Below are 22,973 nucleotides of genomic sequence, written 5' to 3' on the forward strand. Positions count from 1 at the left end.
ATAATGACAGTGAAAACATGTTTTTAGAAATATTAGCAAATTTATTGAAAACGAAATACAGAAATATATAAATTTTACTTTTTAGAAGCACCTTTGGCAGCGAGTATAGCTGTGAGTCTTTTTCGGTACGTCTAAGAGCTTTGCACACATGGATTGTACAGTATTTGCACATTATTCTTTTTTAAATTCTTCAAGTTGTTTGTTGATCATTGCTAAACAGCTATTTAAGTCTTGACATTTTCAAACTGATTTTAGTCCAAACTAACTAGGCCACTCAGGAACATTCAATGTCACCTTGGTAAGCAACTCCAGTGTATTTTTGACCTTGTTATTGTCCTGCTGAAAGGTGCATTTGTCTCCCAGTGTCCTCTAGGATTTTGCCTGTGCTTAGCTCTATTCCGTTTCTTTTAATCCTAAAAAAAACCTCCATAGTCCTTGCCGATGACAAGCATACCCATAACATGATGCAGCCACCACCATTCTTGAAAATATGAAGAATGGTACTAAGTGATGTGTTGTGTTGGATTTGCCCCAAAAATAACACTTTGTATTCAGGACAAAGTTAATTTCATCAAATGTTTTTCAGTTTTACTTTAGTGCCTTATTGCAAACAGGATGCATGTTTTGAAATATTATTTATTCTGTACAGGCTTCCTTCTTTTCCCTCTGTCATTTAGGTTAGTATTGTGGAGTAACTACAATGTTGTTTATCCATCCTCAGTTTTCTCCTATCACAGCCATTAAACTCTGTAACTATTTTAAAGCCACCATAGGCCTCATGGTGACATCCCTGAGCGGTTTTCTTCCTCTCTGGCAACTGATGATGCCTTCCTCCCCAGCAACTGAGGACACTTGTATCTTTGTCGTGACTGGGTTTATTGATACACCATCCAAATTGTAATTAATAACTTCACCATGCTCAAAGGGATACACAATGTCTGCTTTTTAATTTTATTTAATCCATTTGAAAACGTAGGCTGTAACACAAAATGTGGAAAAAGTCGAGGGGTGTGAATACTTTCTGCACTGTATGTTGGCACTGTATGTACTTGAGCTTTTGACTTTAAAAAGTGAGTACACCTCAGCAATTTATAACTATTTTTACCAAAAAGGTGAGTTCCAAACCTTTCTAGAACTATGCAGCATTACTAGTTATTATTAACGGCCATCTCATGACAAATAATTACTTTTGGGTATGTCTTTTTAGGCAGAAATACAAATTTAGGTTTTACTCCCCAAACTCCCTTCCTCTCCTTTTCTGTCAGAGAGAGGAGCCGCAAGAAAAAGGGGGGGGGGGGAATACCAGAATGTTTGATCAGTCTGGAAGAAAAAAAATAGGCCAGTTTTTTGGGGGTGGGCGATACAGACGAACGGCGAGGGCTTTCACAAACAGACAGAGAACACAGCTAGGAGTTGGTAGACACTTGTCATCCTCCATTAAGGCCTCTTTGATTAGTCTTTGTTGTCGTGGAAACGGCAAACAGCTACATGCAAATAGCTGTTCCCGCCCCAGGCTGGCCCCCATTGTTCTGGGCCCAGGCTTGACAGGGACACTTTCTCCACATGATAAAGGCGGGAGTAGCCCTTTAGGAATAAGAGTGGCCCCACCGCGGACACAGCGTGAGTCCTTCAAAATTGCCTGTCTTTTTTGTCGTTTTATTCTTCAATATTACTGGTAGCCACATCTCTGGAAAAAAAGAGGGGATCTTCCAAAGCCAAGCATTCCTCCCCAACTGAGCTGGATGCCTCCATAATCCAATATCCGGAATTAAGAAAGGGGGGGGGGGGGGTGAATCTAAAGCATATTTGAATACTTAACATGTGAGAACAAAGCGTTAACAAGGTTTCGCCAATTTTTCCCCTTTGTTCTCCGCAGTATTTCCAATCTGCGCAATGGAACTTATTGATTGCAGGCCAAGGAAATAATTTAAAAACAATAGACTAGAATAATTTCAAAATAAAAATACATTGAAGAAAATAACGGTGACTTCAAAAAGGCAATTGCATTTATTAAATAAGACATAACTAGTCTCAAATTGTAAATATGTCCACGACATTCTAAAGCTCAAGCCGAAAAGTATTATATTTTGTTAAGAGATCATACAAGTCTCTCTGTTTAAAACCCTCTGCATCACAAAATAAATGAAATCTACTGCAACTGTCTGCTGTTTAACATGTTTGATACAATCTCACAAATACTATATAACATGAAGACACACATTAAAACACATGGGAGTGAGGTGGGAGATGAGGAAGGAGACTTGGGGAGTTGCATTTTTTTTTWWAAATCTGCTTGAAAAACAGGCGGTTTAGACTTGACCACTTTACGACAGGCCCGCATTTCATTACAACCACCAAAACTGCCATAATACAATCGACAAAAACATGGTACCATCTCCATGACACTCAACCCCCCCCCTCTCTGTCTCACCTTGCTGGGAATCGTTTCTAAAGACAATGTCAGACAAGACCACAGAGCAAACCCCAAAGGCTAAACGCTACTTCCCAGACAGACAACTGCTATCAAACACCCCCAGGTTCCGATAGACTGTACCATAAGCATTCTAAAATAGAAGTGTATAAGCCAGTCAGTTCATTTGTGGTGAGAGCCATGCTCTTAGTAATGCTTTTTTCTCTCCCTTTAATATGGATCAAATACAATGGTGTTGGCCGTTCTCTCCAGTTCATCTCCTAGACCAGCGGTAGGCAACTAGATTCAGCCATGGGATGCATTTTGTTGTGGAGGATAGTTTGGGGGCTGGAACAAAATCATAATAATTAGTATACTGCACATTTACCACAAATAAGCCCAAAAAGAGATTGTATTTGAAACTAACAATAATTTCATACCTGAATTACATTGAGAACAAGATCACGTCTCTTTTTATTAGTGGGAATACTGGGGAACAGACTTCTTAAACGAAACAACAACAAAAAATTCTGAATTCCTGGTGATTTGTCTTTTTTGACATAGGGGCCAAAATAAATCACCTGCGGATCAGTTGGCAGCAGGCCACCTGTTGCTGACCCCTATCCTAGACTGGGTTTTCTGTTTTTTTTTTTATCTCTGAAAACAGTACAGGAGGAGAGCATTACATGGATAGCATTTTGATGCGTGTCTCCATCTGGAGAACTAAAGGGGAAGGATTTGTCATATCACGGGACTAAAGCGTGATAGAGTCAGACGTCTCTTACGCACTCAGGTGGGCCCATTCAGCAGGAGATACTGTGTGTGTGTGTGTGTGTGTGTGTGTGTGTGTGTGTGTGTGTGTGTGTGTGTGTGTGTGTGTGTGTGTGTGTGTGTGTGTGGTAGATCCTGTCACGACAGACACTCAGGTGCCATCCCTCTTTTCTCTATCCTGCTCACAGCCATGGTGCAAGCCTCCTTTAAACCCCAACCTAAAATGTGATGCAATAGTGACTGATTGTTGTCCTCATTTTTACAACAAGCGCCATTTAGTAACCTGCATAACCTGTTTTGTTGTCTTCAAGTTACCAATGAAAAAACATGACAGTTCATGACCAGTTTTAAGATGGTCATAACATGGAACATTTTGCTATTCAATTTAGAATTTTAGGACCCCTGTATGTATAAAAAACATACAGTGCATTCAGAAAGTATTCAGACCCCTTGAATCTTTCCACATGTCAGAGCAAAAACCAAGCCATGAGGTTGGAGGAATTGTCCGTAGAGCTCTGAGACAGGATTGTGTCGAGGCACAGATCTGGGGGAAGATACCAAAACATTTATGCAGCATTGAAGGTCCCCAAGAACACAGTGGCCTCCATCATTCTTAAATGGAAGAAGTTTAGAACCACCTAGACTCTTCCTAGAGCTGGCTGCCCGGCCAAACTGAGCAATCGTGGGAGAAGGGCCTTGGTCAGGGAGGTGACCAAGAACCCAATGGTCACTCTGACAGAGCTYCAGAGTTCCTCTGTGGAGAATGGAGAGAACCTTCCAGAAGGACAACTATCTCTGCAGCACTCCACCAATCAGGCCTTTTTGGTAGAGTGGCCAGATGGAAGCCACTCCTCAGTAAAAGTCACATGACAACCCACTTGGAATTTGCCAAAAGGCACCTAAAGGACTCTCAGACCATGAGAAACAAGATTCTCTGATCTGATGAAAACAAGATTGAACTCTTTGGCCTGAATGCCAAGCATCACATCTGGAGGAAACCTGGCACAATCCCTACAGTGAAGCGGTGGGGGTAGCATCATTCTGTGGGGATGTTTTTCAGCAGCAGGGACTGGGAGACTAGTCAGGATCGAGGGAAAGATGAGCGGAGCAAAGTACAGGGAGATCCTTGATGAAAACCTGCTCCAGGGTGCTCAGGACCTCAGACTGGGGAGAAGGTTCATCTTCCAACAGGACAACGACTTTAAGCACACAGCCAAGACAACGCAGGCGTGGCTTCAGGACAAGTCTCTGAATGTCCTTGAGTAGCCCAGCCAGAGCCCGGATTCAAACCCGATCGAACATCTCTGGAGAGACCTGAAAATAGCTGTGCAGCGACACAGATCTTGAGTGGATCTGCAGAGAATAATGGGAGAAACACCCCAAGCCTGTAGCATCATACCCAAGAAGACTGTAATTAATGCCAAAGGTGCTTCAACAAAGTACTGAATAAAGGGTTTGAATACTTATGTAAATTTGATTGAAGTTTATTTATTTTTAATACATTTGCAAAAATGACTAAAACCCAGTTTTTGCTTTGCATTAACGGGTTATTGTGTGTAGATGAGAGAAAAAAATGCATCCATTTTAGAATAAGGCTGTAATGTAACAAAATGTGGACAAAGTCAAGTAGTCTGAATATGAATATGTAATTTAACCATACTGCTAATAGCCATAGAAAAGCATTGAATAACATATTCATACAAAACAGATAGTCCAAAAATAAAATCTAAACGAAGTTTGTTTTGAAGTGTCAATCCTATTTCTAAGAGATAGAAATTATCGGGAAATTATTTCAAAACATTTTCTTTTACACCTATTTAACCCCTTTTTTGGACACTGAACTACTTCCATACATTTTTTTGAACTGGTACCGGGCTACCTTTGAATGAGAATTGTGAGGCTTGTGGGCATCCAAAACATCCGTCATGTACGCGTTGGTGAGCTTTTCGGACGCTACAGACAGAAGTTGGCAGATCAGCGGGACCGACTTCAGAAGAGTCCCGTGACGCTTGTCGTAGAGCAAAACGGAGACCACCATCGTGTTCATGAGAGTCTCATCTTTCCACAGAGGGATTTGTAGCCCAAATGGTTTGGACACTACAGACGTTTTCGTGAAAAGACAGATTTTCAGGATGTCTCCTGGTCTGACAAACACTGCTGTAGCTCTACCACTTTCAACCACTGATGCGGTGGATTATCTCTAGTTTAAAGAGACATTTTGATGGGGATTTTTTATTATGGCAATTAGATTTACACACAGGCGCAAAAAAACGACTCTAGGGGGTTAAATTAAGACACGTTAAAAGAAAGCCATCTAAGAACGAAGAGCAACAACCTTACATAGCTAATGCATATAATCCTCTCAGGGTCACCCATTAATATAGCTCATACTGACAGGGATGACACCATGTTAAAAAGATGTCTTAGAAAAACATCTGCTTCTGTCCATCTGTATCCAGACCAAACACCTGTTGGATTATTAGTGCTTGGCAAACCAAACACCTTAGTTTTGGTAAAGAAAAAGGAAATGGCTCCCTTTGCAAAGATAAGTGTCACAAAGTTTAAATCACAGACTGTAGGGTTAAACATTAAACATCACTCAAGGCTGTACTTCAGAGTTCAGATGAAAAACCTACACACACACACACAGGAGATCATCACGTTGACAGAATTAGTTCACTGTTGCAAGACGCCAAGAATATTGTTGCATGTTTTTTTTTTGCACAGGAGTTGATGAAACACACAGAAAGAGGAGAATATGGAAGGAAAATCTCCCCTGTGTAGCAAGCTTGGCACTTTATCTCCCCTGAATGATTGTGCTGCATGCTTAAATGTTCTCAAAGCCCTATTCCTAACCCCTCACACTTAAACCCCAGCTGGGCTTTCTGCTTCAAGTCCCGGAACCAGTCAGGTGCTTCCCTAAGGGGGGTCCCCTCCTCATCACATGGCCCTGCATGTGTGTATGTGTGTTTTGAGCCTGGCCCAGGAGGCTCCCTCAGTGCGGCACAGACAGAGTGTCAGGAGAAGTGGTGACTGGAACAGGGATTAAAGGGGTTCTGAATAATGAGGCTGAAACAGTAGGGCTGACTGGTAACTAACCAGCACCAGGAGGCTACAGGGCTAGGAGAAGACACAGATGATAGGGGAACACACACACATTACACAAACAAAAACACAGCCGTGAAAGCCGTACATAATATATTCATGATAACAGATACTCTAGCATGTGTTAACTTATCATTACAGTGAAGGTTCCATTCACCTCCTGACATAGAGTACATCCATGTTCCATTCAACTCCTGACATAGAGTACATCCATGTTCCATTCACCTCCTGACATACAGTACAAACCAGGTTCCATTCAACTCCTAACATACAGTACAACCATGTTCCATTCACCTCCTGACATACAGTACAACCATGTTCCATTCAACTCCTGACATACAGTACAACCATGTCCATTCACCTTCCCTTCCCCGACATAGAGTACAACCATGTTCCATTCAACTACATGCCATTCCATTCATCCTGACATAGAGTACACCATGTTCCATTCACCTCCTGACATAGAGTACAACCATGTTCCATTCAACTCCTGACATACAGTACAACCATGTTTCATTCAACTCCTGACATACAGTACAACCATGTTCCATTCACTCCTGACATACAGTAAACCATGTCCATCAACTCCTGACATACAGTAAACCATGTTCCATTCAACTCCTGACATACAGTACAACCATGTTCCATTCAACTCCTGACATACAGTACAACCATGTTCCATTCATCCTACCTGACATACGTACAACCATTTCCTTCAACCTCCGACATACAGTCAACCATGTCCATTACCTCCTGACATACAGTACAACCATGTTCATTCACCTCCTGACATACAGTACAACCATGTTCCATTCAACTCCTGACATACAGTACAACCATGTTTCATTCACCTCCTGACATACAGTACAACCATGTTCCATTCCCTCTGACATACAGTACAACCATGTTCCATTCACCTCCTGACATACAGTACAACCATGTCCATTCAACTCCTGACATACAGTACAACCATGTTCATTCACACTCCTGACATACAGTACAACCATGTTCCATTCAACTCCTGACATACAGTACAACCATGTTCCATTCACCTCCTGACATACAGTACAACCATGTTCCATTCAACTCTGACATACAGTACAACCAGTTCATCAACTCTGACATACAGTACAAACCATGTTCCATTCACCTCCTGACATACAGTACAACCATGTTCCATTCACTCCTGACATACAGTACAACCATGTTCCATTCAACTCCTGACATACAGTACAACCATGTTCCATTCAACTCCTGACATACAGTACAACCATGTTCCATTCAACTCTGAATACAGTACAACCATGTTCCATTCACCTCCTGACATACAGTACAACCATGTTCCATTCACCTCCTGACATACAGTACAACCATGTTCCATTCAACTCCTGACATCAAGTACAACCATGTTCCATTCAACTCCTGACATACAGTACAACCATGTTCCATTCACCCTGACATACGTACAACCATGTTCCATTCACCTCCTGACATACAGTACACCATTTCCATTCACCTCCTGACATACAGTACAACCATGTTCCATTCACAACTCCTGACATACAGTACAACCATGTTCCATTCACCTCCTGAGCATACAGTACAACCATGTTCCATTCACCTCCTGACATACAGTACAACCATGTTCCATTCACCTCCTGACATACAGTACAACCATGTTCCATCAACTCCTGACATACAGTACAACCATGTTCCATTCACTCCTGACATACAGTACAACCATGTTCCATTCACCTCCTGACATACAGTACAACCATGTTCCATTCAACTCCTGACATACAGTACAACCATGTCCATTAACCACTGCCTACATACAGTACAACCATGTTTCCATTCAACTCCTGACATACAGTACAACCATGTTCCATTCACCCCTGACATACAGTACAACCATGTCCATTCACCTCCTGACATACAGTACAACCATGTTCCATTCAACTCCTGACATACAGTACAACCATGTTCCATTCAACTCCTGACATACAGTACAACCATGTTCCATTCACTCCTGACATACAGTACAACCATGTTCCATTCAACTCCTGGCATACAGTACAACCATGTTCCATTCAACTCCTGACATACAGTACAACCATGTTCCATTCACCTCTGACATACAGTACAACCATGTTCCATTCACTCCTGACATTACAGTACAACCATGTTCCATTCAACTCCTGACATTACAGTACAACCATGTTCCATTCAACTCCTGACATACAGTACAACCATGTTTCATTCACCTCCTGACTACAGTACAACCATGTTCCATTCAACTCCTGACATACAGTACAACACATGTTCCATTCACCTCCTGACATACAGTACAACCATGTTCCATTCACCTCCTGACATACAGTAACAAACCATTTCCAATTCACGTCCTAACATACAGTACAACCATGTTCCATTCACCTCCTGACATACAGTACAACCATGTTCCATTCACCTCCTGACATACAGTACAACCATGTTAGACATATAAGGATCCCATATACAGTCATATTAAGTGTCCCTTATAGAGCTTAGTCAAGGAAGTGAATGACAGAATCCAGATACATTCCAATGCAGTAGCATTGGAACACTAACTGACCACTGATTGACTATTGTGATGACTGGGATGACCTTGCCCCCTCCACCGGTCAATACGAGCAACAAGCAGCCTGGCCACTGATAAGAGATTGGCCAGATGGGGAGACCTTGGTGACAGACAGCTTCCTGGTTCCGTGCTTTCCTCCTCCTCTTGGATGAGGAGCCATTGTGGGCTGGCAGCCCTGCACACTCAACGGGGGAGTATGCTACAAGAACAGGTCAATACTGATAACGTACCAGGCAAACAAAAACGCTCTTTGTGCCTCGCTCTCGGTCTCTCTATTTCTCGGTCCCCTGATTCGCGGGACTTTTCCCCCTCTTACCACACATAATACATTTCCTGCACAGCAGAAGGGTTTCTTATCTTGGCCTGTTTATACCTGCAAATCGTCCAACTGCCCGTTTGTTTGCAGGTGACCCACACCGAGGTTACATTTCATTCCTGGACAGAAAAGTGTGGTCATGCTCCACGGCACAGCCTCCCTAGGCTTGGGGGACTACTAATACAATGCTGCTACAAGCAGAGTGGTGTTCATCCACCATCAATAGTAGACAGACCTAGCAGACGGACAGAAGCACACTAAAAAATGTGCTACTGCTGCTAAAACATGAATGGAAACAGCCCACTGACAAATGAATAGTAAATCGGTATGTATACTTACCTATCCTACACTGGTTAGAACAGATAAATGCACAACTGATAGAATTTCAGCCCACAAACATATGATCATAATTCACTTTAATGACTTCACACCTTTTTTATTTTTCCTTTGCCCATATCATATTTGGAATAATCAACATCTGGGGGTGTAAATCATATTCAACGCTGGCCAAAAAAATTATCAACTCCTTTCAAAAACGACTGCAGCGTAAAAATGTGAATGTCAACAACAAATTCCTCTAAATAGGGATAATTTCTGGACAATTTTCAGTCTCTATGGATACAATATAATTATAGTCTACTTTTCCTTTGATACCAGCAAGATCCTTTCTTCCTATAACAAGAGAATATTCTTTTAGAAACAGGATGTTTTTCTGAACTAAACTCCCCCGGACACATTAAAGCTCAGAATCTATGTCACGATGAAGGAGGAAATGTCTGACAATGCCCATTTAAAATATTAAATAGCACAGGTAGAAATAGTCATGGCGCAATAGGACTTTTATTGCATTGATCATTGCTATTCTTTGGTCTCACCTGTAATAACAAATTTTTTCTTATTTGTTGTCTAGTATTTGCTATATTTTGTGTATATTGTTGATTCACTGTGACATACTCTTGGCTTGAATTCATCTCTATGTAAATATTACCATATGAACTGGAAATTATACTGTAATAAAATCTGACATTGCCATTACCTTCAATCGTCTTATTCTCAAGTCTCAACGCTGTTTAGCGAATATATAAAGACAACCTACGTGTTGTTACAGGCATACTCTGATCGTTTGATTTCACTTAAAAGCCTTATGTTTCCCCTCTGGATTAAATGCATTACTTTGTCATGACATCTGTAAGCCCTAGGAAGAAGTGACTTGTGAAAACCGACTCCAAGAGTTTACATTCAATTCAACTGAAACTCCTCTACTGTAGGGAACAATATTAGTTGGCCACCTCCATTATTTGAGTTTGGTTGTTTGAGTCTGAGGAACTTCCGTCGACTCTAACTGTAGATCTCACGTCTGGAGTGGAAAAAGTGAGGCAGGGATCTGGTCCAGCGTGTTTATATCCACCTGAGACTCTGAGACGGTGAGGCTGTGAAGTGAGCTGGGTTGTGTTGCTGCCAGCAAACAAGATTTAGGGGCATGCTAAGCAAATTAAATCAAGCTGTCAGGCGCCTTACCTCCGACCCTATTAGATTGAGTGTCTGTTCATCATCGGGGCATATAACAGGGAGGTTTACAATCACATCTAAATACACAATAAAAGCAGACTAGGCATCTCCTCTCCCAAAGGCCTGCGCTCTTAAATCCTCGTTGTACATACGGACAGCTGGGAACATTCTTGTTGCTGCTTTTGATTTACCAAAGACCCAGGAAGACCCAAGAAATCACTCCTGCTCTTAACTTAGGGTTACCCTATTAAAGGTGATATTCTTGAATGAAATACAGATCCTATTCGATGTAGCTTCGTCTCATTTTAATTCTATGTTTTGGTGAAATAGTAGCTAGGTTTCCCTGGACTCTGTCGTTTGAATCTTTGGTTATTATTAAAATGGCAAATTCTTATTCATGAAAAATTCTAAGAGGTTACATTTCATAAATATGAACATGGTGAGAAAGCATTGTGAGGTAACGGATTGTTATCTACTGTATGATGTTGCCAATATTGACTGAATTATAATGATGACTGTAGTTTAATAAACATATTAAGAATGTGATGGTTAAGAGTGTCTCTCAGCGACACCCCCATGCCTCCCCAATGCCTCTGTCACGGCCAGATGAAAAGTCCAAACAATAACACCAGACTTCCATTTGGGCCAGAATGCACCATGAGAAAGCGATAAATCAGAGGGCGTTCTGTGTGGATGTTCACAACACTGAGAACGCAGTCTCATCAGTCATCTGTGAATCTAACAGGGCTCGACTGATAATTCATGATAGCCCTGTCATAGACCCGTACCGTTCAGATATGAATTATAAAAACACCAAACCAAGCATATCAGTCAGATGACAGACTGGACGTTTATAGCTGGAGGCCAGTGTGGAGAAACGAGACACGATGCTTTCTCTCCATTCATTCTGCTGACGACTGGAAATACCAGTGTGACACATGGGAGACCATTCCATCAATACACAGCCAAGCTTACTTATGGCTTGTGACCAATCATTTTGGTGAGTTGGGACTTATAGTTGACCTTTATAACCATCTGGATTGAATAAAATTACTCGAGTATGGGAGTTGATAGAATAATATCATCACTTTCAGGCAAGATCTGCTATTGAAAGCAATAGTCTAATGCATGGGACATTGCAAATGATGTGCAAATAGTTTAAGTTAAAATGTTTCAGCTCTTCATATCTATTAAAGAGATACTTCAGGATTTTGGCAATGAGGCCCATTATGTTCTTCCCCAGAGTCAGATGAACTCGTGGATACCATTTTTATGTCTCTGTGTGAATTTGAAGGAAGTTGCTAACTAGCACAATTGCTAGCAGATAGCATAGACTTCCAGTCATTGCATGAACGCTAGTTAGCATTGGCTCACGAAACCACCTCTAACTTCCTTCATACTGGACGCAGAGGCGGTACCCACGAGTTCATCTGACTCTGGGGAAGTAAATAAAGGGCCTCAATGCCAAAATCCCGAAGTATCCCTTTAAGAGTGACTACATTTTGGCCATTTTCACTGACTGAAAAAGTTGGTATATAATTCAAACTATGAATAAGTGTCAGATGAGTAAACCATGTCAAAAATAATTAGAAGACTGTCTGCTTTAGTCCTCAGAAACTTTTCTTAAAGGCTGGTATTTAAATAGACAAAATATTGACACCTTTCGTCTAGAGCATTTTAATATGCTTGACAAGTACACATAACAACCTGGTGTAGAAACAACATCTGAAATGTATCGCCTGCAACATCCAAACACTTGTTGGGAACAAAGCAAAACAGTGTTTCCTAAGTTATACTTGATCTCCGTCTACACAGAGAGATGACACAGATAAAGAAGATAAATTACTTCATCTGATTCATCTTCCTGTTTTATAGATGTTTGGATGTTTCGGTTGAGGGACCTATTCTACTCCTGGAATTAACAACACAACATGGTCTACAACATTTCWACACAAAATAAACCGCAGGATATAATCCCCCGAAATCTCGGCTTCTTTTCTTTTGAAGTTCATTATAACTACCATTGTGAGAGGGAGTTGGCATGCAGGAGCATGTGCGCCCTGGCCCTACCTTTCTAGGGTTGGCTGCTTGTCTTGCTCTGAATCTAGTTGTCAACTTCTATCTTCATATCTACAGGCTGGGCGGTCTAAAACCACCCTTGACTAACATGATACCCTCCCAGTTTGCTGCTCCAGGAATGATATGCACTACATGACCAAAAACGATGTGGACACCTGCTCGTCGAACATCTCATCCCAAAATCATGGGCATTAATATGGAGTTGGTCCCACCTTCGCTTCTAGAATAGCCTCCACTTTTCTGGGAAGGCTTTCCACTCGATTTTGGAACATTGCTGCATAGACTTTCTTCCATTCAGCTACAAGAGCATTGTGAAGTCGGGCATTGATGTTGGGTGATTAGGCCTGGATCGCAGTCAGGTTTCCAATTCATCCCAAAGGTGTTCGATGGGGTTGAGGTCAGGGCTCTGTGCAGGCCAGTCAAGTTCTTCCAAACTGATATCAGCAAACCACTTCTGTATGGACCTCTCTTTGCGCACAGGGGCATCGTCATGCTGAAACAGGAAAGGGCCTTCCCCAAAATGTTGCCACAAAGTCAGAGGCACAGAATCGTCTAGAATGTCACTGTATGCTGTAGCATTAAGATTTCCCTTCACTGGAACTAAGAGGCCGAGCCCGAACCACAAAAAAACAGTCCCAGACACCTATTTCTCCTCCACCAAACTTTACAGTTGTCACTATGCATTGGGGCATGTAGCGTTCTCCTGGCATCTGCCAAACCAAGATTTGTCCGTCAGACTGCCAATTCATGAAGCGTGATTCATCACTCCAGAGAACGAGTTTCCACTACTCCAGAGTCCAATGGCGGCGAGCTTCACACCACTCCAGCCAACGCTTGGCATTGCGCATGGTGATCTTTGGCTTGTGTGCAGCTGCTCGGCCATGGAAACCCATTTTATGAAGCTCCCGCCAAACAGCTGTTGTGGTGACGTTGCTTCCAGAGGCAGTCTGGAACTCGGTAGTGAGCGTTGCAACCAAGGACAGACCATTTTTAAGCACTGCGCGCTTAAGCACTCGGCATCCTGTTCTGTGAGCTTGTGTGGCCTACCACTTTGCAGCTGAGCTGTTGTTGCTCCTAGACGTTTTCACTTCACAATAACAGCACTTACAGTTGACCGGGGCAGCTCTAGCAGGGCAGAAATTTGCCGAACTGATGGTGCCACGTTGAAAGTCACAGAGCTCTTCAGTAAGGCAATTCTACTGCCAATGTTTGTCTATGGAAGATTGCATGCCTGCGTGCTTGATTTTACACACCGGTCAGCAACGGGTGTGACTGAAATAGCCGAATCCACTAATTTGAAGGGGTGTCCATATACTTTTTATATACAGTAGTGTACTTAGTCAGTATATAGCCAGACCAGATAACTTGAAAAAGCAGTGCAAATACAGAACGGAAAACACATTAATAAAATATTTTTAAAATAATTGTGGATAAATAGAGGGAAACAGAGATACATTTTAATATAAATATCATATGCGCTGAACCATCATTTTCGATGATCTGATTATCTCTGCATCCAATTATATCCCTATTATGCTAATACGAATGGGACTGCCATTCATAATATATTTTCTCCCTTAACACTAAAACATCATTTTTATTCATAACTACTTGCCATATTAAGGTCCAAAATATGTTGGGTGGTTTTAAGAAGACCCACCAAATTGCATTTTTTGCAAACGTTAATCAACACCGATGGAATGAGGAGACAGTGTTTGTGCTGACTCCATTTCTCTTGTAACAAAAACCCAGCATGAGCATTCAATAACCCAGAGACGAGAGAGAAAAAAATCATTTTCTGCTCAAGTATGTCATTAAGGATTTTCAAAGCAAGAGGAATGTTCATGGGTGTACATGATCACATCATGATACTAGGAAGTCATTATTAAGAGGGGGGCCTTTTTGTGGGACGGACATTCATGGAAATGAGGTTCATGATTCAAAATGTCATACACACACGAGGGGTGGGGGGGTGTAATGGTGAGTGGCATGTGGATGGATCTGACATTGGCGTTCGCTCTGAAAACTTCTTTGATGAATGGGCAAATATGTATTCATAGGCCTGAGAGCCCACGCCTTTGTCAAGTGAAACCCCACACCTTGACTTTCTTTCTGCATACCAAAGCAGGAACTCCTCCCCCGAAAAGAGAATCACCAGGACCGTTCAGCACAGACCATCTCCAAGCTTAAATCAGAGGCCCATTCTTCAAACGTTTCTGGGAGGTACTTTTTTCATTTTTTCTGGGAAAAAGACCCTGTGATTTATTTCGTATGGTCTACAATTGCTATAAATCTACAAAGTGAGTGTATCTCTTTCTGAATGTTACGCCTGGCTCGACTGTTCCATATCCATCTCTTTTTAGTTAATCACCTCACAGTCAGATTTAAATATAAAACCAAAAGACAAGTGAAATCTATGCAAGTGTGAAATAAAAACATGAGAAAAGAGAGAAATGTAATTTAAAAGAAACCCTGAGTTGATATTCTTTGACGTTTGGCTGTAATCAATGTTTGGCACGCTAGCATGTGACTTGAGTACAATGAGAGTGAAACAGAGCAGACATGTAATGATTTCCATTAAGCAGACATACTAACCAACCGACATCAATGCCTCTGATGGGTATAAGAGAGGGAGTAGTTTGGTGACAGAACTTGTAATTACAGCCAAACGTACTAATCTAAAGTAAGACAATGAAATGAAACTAAAAAACTAATGAGATGGCTTTGGGTAGCATAAAGAAAATCAAACACTGGTAGTTCCTTCCAAGTCTTCTGTTTGGCAAAATGCCAGCTCCTTCAATTGAAGGTTCAAGATGCAGGTACTTAACAGAATCAGCCAATCAATATAAAAAAACAAGCTTTTCTGAAGCACAAAGGCCTGGGTGCACTGCACTCAAATATTCAGCTAGAAAACACAGTTCCAGTGCTATTGTGAACTTTTAAAGAGAAAACAAATCTTGAAGTGAATTCACTATATAACAACAACTCTTCGCTCCCATTAGAAGACGGAAAAATGAGCCAAATCAACACTTTCATGAACCACATTCGAAAAATACATAGTATTCGACACAAGCGCAGACACACGTAAGGACTTACCTTCTGAACAATGGAGATGAATAAGGGTGAGCAGTAGACCATGGAGAACTAGACACCTCCATGCTGCAGGAGCCATCGTTGCTGAGTACTGAAGCCGCTCCAGATGCCTGCTAGCAAACGACTGTGGCTTTAGGATATAGAATAGAAAAAAAGAGGAGTCTGGGAGTAGTCAGCGATCCGTGGTACTAGGAGAAGCCTCTCCAGTCATCTTGTCATCTGAAAATACAGAGAGAGGAAGAGCAGGGTGAGGAGGAGGAAAACTGTGTACTACTGCTACAAGTCGAAACGTCGTCATCATCACAAAGGCTATGTCATCACAGCTGCCATCTTTAAAGATGGGATTGAAAAGATTGAGAGATACATTAACAGAAATATTAAAACAGTGCAAATGGTGAATAATCATGGTGAGACATAAGTATACTGAAAATGTGTGATAACTGTAAGTCTCTTTGGATATATTGGGTCTGCCAAAACAAACACAAAAATACATCAAACCAGTGAGATATTCAGCAGGCAAAAGGATGGGTATGACAAAATAAGTGTACAAAACAATAAGAACACCTGCTCTTTCACAGACATAGACTGACCAGGTRAATGCTATGACCCCTTATTGATGGCACTTGTTAAATCTACCTCAAATCAGTGTAGATGAAGGGGAGGAGACAGGTTAAACAAGGATTTTTAAGCCTTGAGAGAATTAAGACATGGATTATGTATGTGTGCCATTCAGAGGGTAAACGGACAAGAATATATGTAAGTGCCTTTGAACTGGGTATGGTAGTAGGTGCCAGGCACAACGGCTTGTGTCAAGAACTGCAACGCTGCTGCTTTTTTGACACTCAACTGTTTCACGTGTATCAAGAATGGTCCACAACCCAAAGGACATCCAGCCAACTTTACACAACTGTAGGACGCATTGGAGTCAACATGGGCCAGCCTCCCTGTGGAACGACACCTTGTAGAGTCCATGCTCCGACAAATTGAACCTGTTCTGAGGGCTCAATATTAGGAAGGTGTTCCTAGGGCTGTGGCGGTCACGAAATTTCGCCAGCCGGTGATTGTCAAGCAAATAACTGTCAGTCTCACTGTAATTGACCGTTAATTAACATAAACACATTTAGCATCTCTTGGCTTCCACACAGCCTACAMGCCATTAAAAAAATTATAATAACTCCATGTAATATAGCCTACACCTTCACAACAAATCTATTATTTATTTTAGACAGGTCTAAAKAAGCATGATATGAAGAAAATGTACTCTATTTCAGAAGAAAAGAATAGCATACTCTGAGTTGTCCTTATGTTAGGTCCTGATGTGGCTATGCCAAATGGCTATGGGCTACACTAGTTCATTTAGCAGACAAGATTTGCTTATAATTCCACTGCATTCTTTTATATTTTATAGTATGAAGAATACAATTGAACAAAGCTTTATAAAATATAAATATTTTCTCCAAATGATTTGAGGGAGTTTTCTGTGTTCTGTGTTGAGCGGTWAACAAAGAAATAGGTTCTCCTACAGTGGGGCAAAAAAGTATTTAGTCAGCCACCAATTGTGCAAGTTCTCCCACTTAAAAAGATGAGAGGCCTGTCATTTTCATCATAGGTACACTTCAACTATGACAGACAAAATGAGAAAAAMAATCCAGAAAATCACATTGTAGGATTTTTTATGAATTTATTTGCAAATTATGGTGGAAAACAAGTATTTGGTCACCTATAAACAAGCAAGATTTCTGTCTCTCACAGACCTGTAACTTCTTCTTTAAGAGGCTCCTCTGTCCTCCACTCGTTACCTGTATTAATGGCACCTGTTTGAACTTGTTATCAGTATAAAAGACACCTGTCCACAACCTCAAACAGTCACACTCCAAACTCCACTATGGCCAAGACCAAAGAGCTGTCAAAGGACACCAGAAACAATTGTAGACCTGCACCAGGCTGGGAAGACTGAATCTGCAATAGGTGAGCAGCTTGTTTTGAAGAAATCAACTGTGGGAGCAATTATTAGGAAATGGAAGACATACAAGACCACTGATAATCTCCCTCGATCTGGTGCTCCACGCAAGATCTCCCCCCGTGGGGTCAAAATGATCACAAGAGCGGTGAGCAAAAATCCCAGAACCACACGGGGGGACCAGTGAATGACCTGCAGAGAGCTGGGACCAAAGTAACAAAGCCTACCATCAGAAACACACTACGCCGCCAGGGACTCAAATCCTGCAGTGCCAGACGTGTCCCCCTGCTTAAGCCAGTACATGTCCAGGCCGTCTGAAGTTTGCTAGAGAGCATTTGGATGATCCAGAAGAAGATTGGGAGAATGTCATATGGTCAGATGAAACCAAAATATAACTTTTTGGTAAAAACTCAACTCGTCGTGTTTGGAGGACAAAGAATGCTGAGTTGCATCCAAAGAACACCATACTACTGTGAAGCATGGGGGTGGAAACATCATGCTTTGGGGCTGTTTCTCTGCAAAGGGACCAGGACGACTGATCCGTGTAAAGGAAAGAATGAATGGGGCCATGTATCGTGAGATTTTGAGTGAAAACCTCCTTCCATCAGCAAGGGCATTGAAGATGAAACGTGGCTGGTCTTTCAGCATGACAATGATCCCAAACACACCGCCCGGGTAACGAAGGAGTTGCTTCGTAAGAAGCATTTCAAGGTCCTGGAGTGGCCTAGCCAGTCTCCAGATCTCAACCCCATAGAAAATCTTTGGAGGGAGTGAAAGTCCGTGTTGCCCAGCAACAGCCCAAAACATCACTGCTCTAGAGGAGATCTGCATGGAGGAATGGGCCAAAATACCAGCAACAGTGTGTGAAAACCTTGTGAAGACTTACAGAAAACGTTTGACCTCTGTCATCGCCAACAAAGGGTATATAACAAAGTATTGAGATAAACTTTTGTTATTGACAAATACTTATTTTCCACCATAATTTGCAAATAAATTCATTAAAAATCCTACAATGTGATTTTCTGGAATTTTTTTCTCATTTTGTCTGTCATAGTTGAAGTGTACCTATGATGAAAATGACAGGCCTCTCTCATCTTTTTAAGTGGGAGAACTTGCACAATTGGTGGCTGACTAAATACTTTTTTGCCCCACTGTATATGCTTAATTTAGAGGTATTAATGTCATGTTAGTTGTTCTACAAACACTGGGCTATATGTTTTGATTTTTAATACATTGTAAGGTTGCATGATGCGACTAAKKATATGAAAAAAGTTGCTTGAAAGGCATGAGCTCTGCTTTGTTTTTTGCACCGGCTGTACACACTTCAATAGTGTCTCTATATAATTCACAATGATAGGCTAATATTGTCACCCATCAGACTATTCTTGAGTCAATCTTGTCTTTACATATACTAAATAATGTGACATTTGTTATGATTTAGAATCGACCATTATCATGCACCTGTATCGAAACAGGGGCAGCAGGAAAAAAATACGTAACCTATGCACTTAAATAGCGAATGGAGGACGCTTTTCCAGTGTTTAATTTTCATGCAGTCAGGAAGGCTTTACTCCTGTGGTAAAGATAAGCAATGTGCTTAATATTAGGAAAGTTGAGAAATAAATATAGTAGGCTTAGCCTATAGAAAGCTGATAGGATCCTCCTCTTTTTAGTAGTGGCCATCACTCTGTTTTCTCACGCAATTGCAGAGCCTATAGAAATGTTGCGCAACATGAGCTCATGGGTTCTCATGAAGCGATGGATTAGATTTCAAATACATTTGCATTGATGTCAGAGTGATTAGAGGGATAATAGAGTGGTGAGTACCAGGCAGATAAAAATGTCGGTAGGCTACTAATGACCATCAGCAGCATCAGAACTTGGAGAAGACTTGGAGAAGACTACCGTGACGAAACGGTCATGTGGAATTTGACTGTCTTCATAACTCATGACCGCCGGTGTGGCGGTATTACAGTCACAGCAACAGCCCTAGGTGTTCCTAATGTTTGGTATACTCAGTCTATCAAGTCTGAATATGTGTTTATTTTTCACTTCTGACAGGAAATACTCTTGGGTAGAGGAGAGCATGACGGAGCACTCATCCCTGGGCTACAGGCTACATGTTTACACTGACTGCCTTCACACCGCATTCCTCCCTCAACTCACTACTACCCCCTTCCCTCCCTCCCCAGAGTTCTACTGCCTTATCCCCACAGGAGAGGACCCTGTTGCTCAGGCAACGCGCTCACACAGCCTCACACAGCAAACCATTAGAGACACAGCTCCTTTGTGAGGTACTTTTGTCTGCTTCCTCCTTATCTTGAGGGCAGCCACAAACTAGCGGGAAGAAGTCAGCCACAAACAGTCCACACGGCTTTGTCTGCCTCAGCTCAGGTTAGGCTCCACTCCCTAAAATGCCCTCAATGCACCAGAAGGAGAGACTTGTTAGAACACAAGTCAAATACTCCGGATCGATGACATGTCAAATATACACGTTAGTACACACACAGACACACACCTTGACCTGCACATAAACAAAACCAGCAAGAAGACATCCATCTAGTACAGATGACTTAACCTAAGCCATGATGTACCTATCTACACTATATATACAAAAGTATGTGAACACCCCTTCAAATTCGTGAATCCGGCTATTTCAGCCACACCCGTTGCTGACAGGTATATAAAATTGAGCACACAGCCATGCAATCTCCATCCACAAACATTGGCAGTAGAATGGCTTTGCTGAAGAGCTCAGTGACACCATCATAGGATGCCACTTTCCCAACAAGTCAGTTCGTCAAATGTATGCCCTGGTAGAGCTGCCCCGGTCAACTGTAAGTGCTGTTATTGTGAAGTGGAAACGTCTAGGAGCTGCAACGGCTCAGCTGCAAAGTGGTAGGCCACACAAGCWAAAAATCGTCTGTCCTCGTCTGTCCCAGTTCCAAACTGCCTCTGGAAGCATCGTCAGCACAACAACTGTTCGGCGGGAGCTTCATGAAATGGGTTTCCATCGCCGAGCAACCGCACACATGCCTAAGATCACCATGCGGAATGCCAAGCGTCGGCTGGAGTGGTGTAAAGCTCATCGCCATTGGACTCTGGAGCAGTGGAAGCACGTTCTCTGGAGTGATGAATCATGCTTCACCATCAGGCAGTCCGACGGATGAATCTAGGTTTGGCGGATGCCAGGAGAACGCTACCTACCCCAATGCATAGTGCCAAATTTTCAGTTTGGTGGAGGAGGAATAATGGTCTGGGGCTGTTTTTTATGGTTTGTTCTATTCTTCTTAGTTCTAGTGAAGGGAAATCTTAAAGCTACAGCATAAAATTACATTCTAGACTATTCTGTGCTTCTAACTTTGTGGCAACAGTTTGGGGGTCCATACAGAAGTGGTTTGTTGAGATCAGTGTGGAAGAACTTGACTGGCCTGCACAGAGCCCTGACCTCAACCCCATCGAACACCTTTGGGATGAATTGGAAAGCCGACTGCGAGCCAGGCCTAATCGCCCAACATCAGTGCTCGACCTCACTAATAGTCTTGAGGCTGAATGGAAGCAAGTCCCCGCAGCAATGTTCCAACATCTAGTGGAAAGCCTTCCCAGAAGAGTAGAGGCTGTTATAGCAGCAGAGGGGACCAACTCCAACTTTGGAATTAAATGTTCGACGAGCAGGTGTCCACATACTTTTGGTCATATAGTKTATGTTTGACATCCAAAATGTGACCATGTCCATATAAACACCATGTCACCATCCACACAGTACACTGCATTTCACACTTTAAAGAGTGGAGGACACCAAAAGAGGATAATTCGCTTTTCTGTGTGTACGCCTCCTCTCCAGAGCCACTCGTCAACTTCCCTGATTATTTTATAATGAACCTAAATTTGAGCAGCGGAGCACTCTGCTCTGATCGCTCTCTGGGCCCCACTAATGCCCAGCTAAGATATTTCTGGGAACGTGAAGGCACACAAGCACAAAACATTGTTTTGGGAGCTTCTATCTGCATTGGCTTACGGAGTCATAAGTTAAATCTCCATATTAGATTCATTCTTTAAAATGGCTCTATAGGTGGCTGGAGACTCCTGTTTAAAACAGGCTAACTGAATGCAACTGCAGGTCCTCGCGGAGCAGAGTGCACAGTCTACACCCAAAGGTCATTTATCTTGCTTTGAGGTCAAATTTACCACTAACTGTTATACTGTGTGGCGCCAAGCTAACACACACAAGGTATGATAATTTATCAGTTAGAAGTTAGGTGGTGCATTCAGACTCAGATTGAAAGAGAATCATTTGATTGTATTTATCGGGAAATTACTTATCTAGCCGCAGTAGACCACTAGATCAGACAAGAGCATAGCAGAGCAGCGGTAAAGCGCTACTTCGTCTCACAGCGGCCCAAAACAGAGTGAGCCTTGCTAACAATCCCTGATTCCCAGGTGTCTGAGGGCTGTGAGGCCTGGCCTGTCACCCTGGTTTTCCATTCAAATCCCCCCCCAGGCCACACTCTAGCGTTACACACATTCATCTTCCCCAAATATGAGTCGTGGGGGCAGGGGTGGGAGGGAGTGAGCCTGTAATGCCCTGCCCCATACCCCCTACCCACTAACCTCTCTGCCCTGCTCGGCTGGAACAGCCGCTGATCCCCACCAGACACCAGGGGGCGAGGGGCCTGGGGTTCCTTTCTCCTCCTCAGTACTACCCAGAGCCACCCGCACCGTCGCCCCGCTGAGTAACATGTTCCCTTTCTCCTTTAAGCTGGCAGAGGAGCYGGCCGCTGCGCTCATCTCACCCCTCATCCCCCCATCCCTAAACAGCCGTTTTGTTTGCGGGGGTTTCTGGACTGGATTTGGTCAGACTTGAGATAAAAGGATTAGCCGATTAACATGAAGACGCTTTTCACGAGTGCTGACAGACGTATCATAATTTTACATCAGAGAAGGGGAGATTGTGGTGGGTGGTGGGGCGGAGGCCTCCTCTAGCAGAAAATAGGTAAGTGAGGCATAGTTAACCCATCAGAGACTGTGTGTTTGTGGAGAAATTCTCTACAGCACAGCTCCTCAGAACAGCAAGGAACTCCAGAGATTGGGATTAAACTAAATCATCTTC

General features: G+C 42.4%; 1 protein-coding gene across 8 annotated transcripts in view; it reads right to left on the minus strand.

The window, feature by feature from the left end:
• LOC111956576 (adhesion G protein-coupled receptor L2-like) overlaps nt 1-22,973 on the minus strand; it is a 144,656-nt gene that overhangs the window by 105,527 nt on the left and 16,156 nt on the right. For all 8 annotated transcript variants that reach the window (XM_023977064.2, XM_070436627.1, XM_070436625.1 and 5 more), the window contains exon 2: nt 15,907-16,122. In XM_023977064.2, coding sequence (XP_023832832.1) covers nt 15,907-15,982 — 76 coding nt within the window. In that variant the 5' untranslated portion in view covers nt 15,983-16,122. The remainder of the gene's footprint in view (nt 1-15,906; nt 16,123-22,973) is intronic.

This window comes from Salvelinus sp. IW2-2015, linkage group LG32 (genome assembly GCF_002910315.2).
Source record: "Salvelinus sp. IW2-2015 linkage group LG32, ASM291031v2, whole genome shotgun sequence".
Classification (NCBI taxonomy): domain Eukaryota; kingdom Metazoa; phylum Chordata; class Actinopteri; order Salmoniformes; family Salmonidae; genus Salvelinus; species Salvelinus sp. IW2-2015.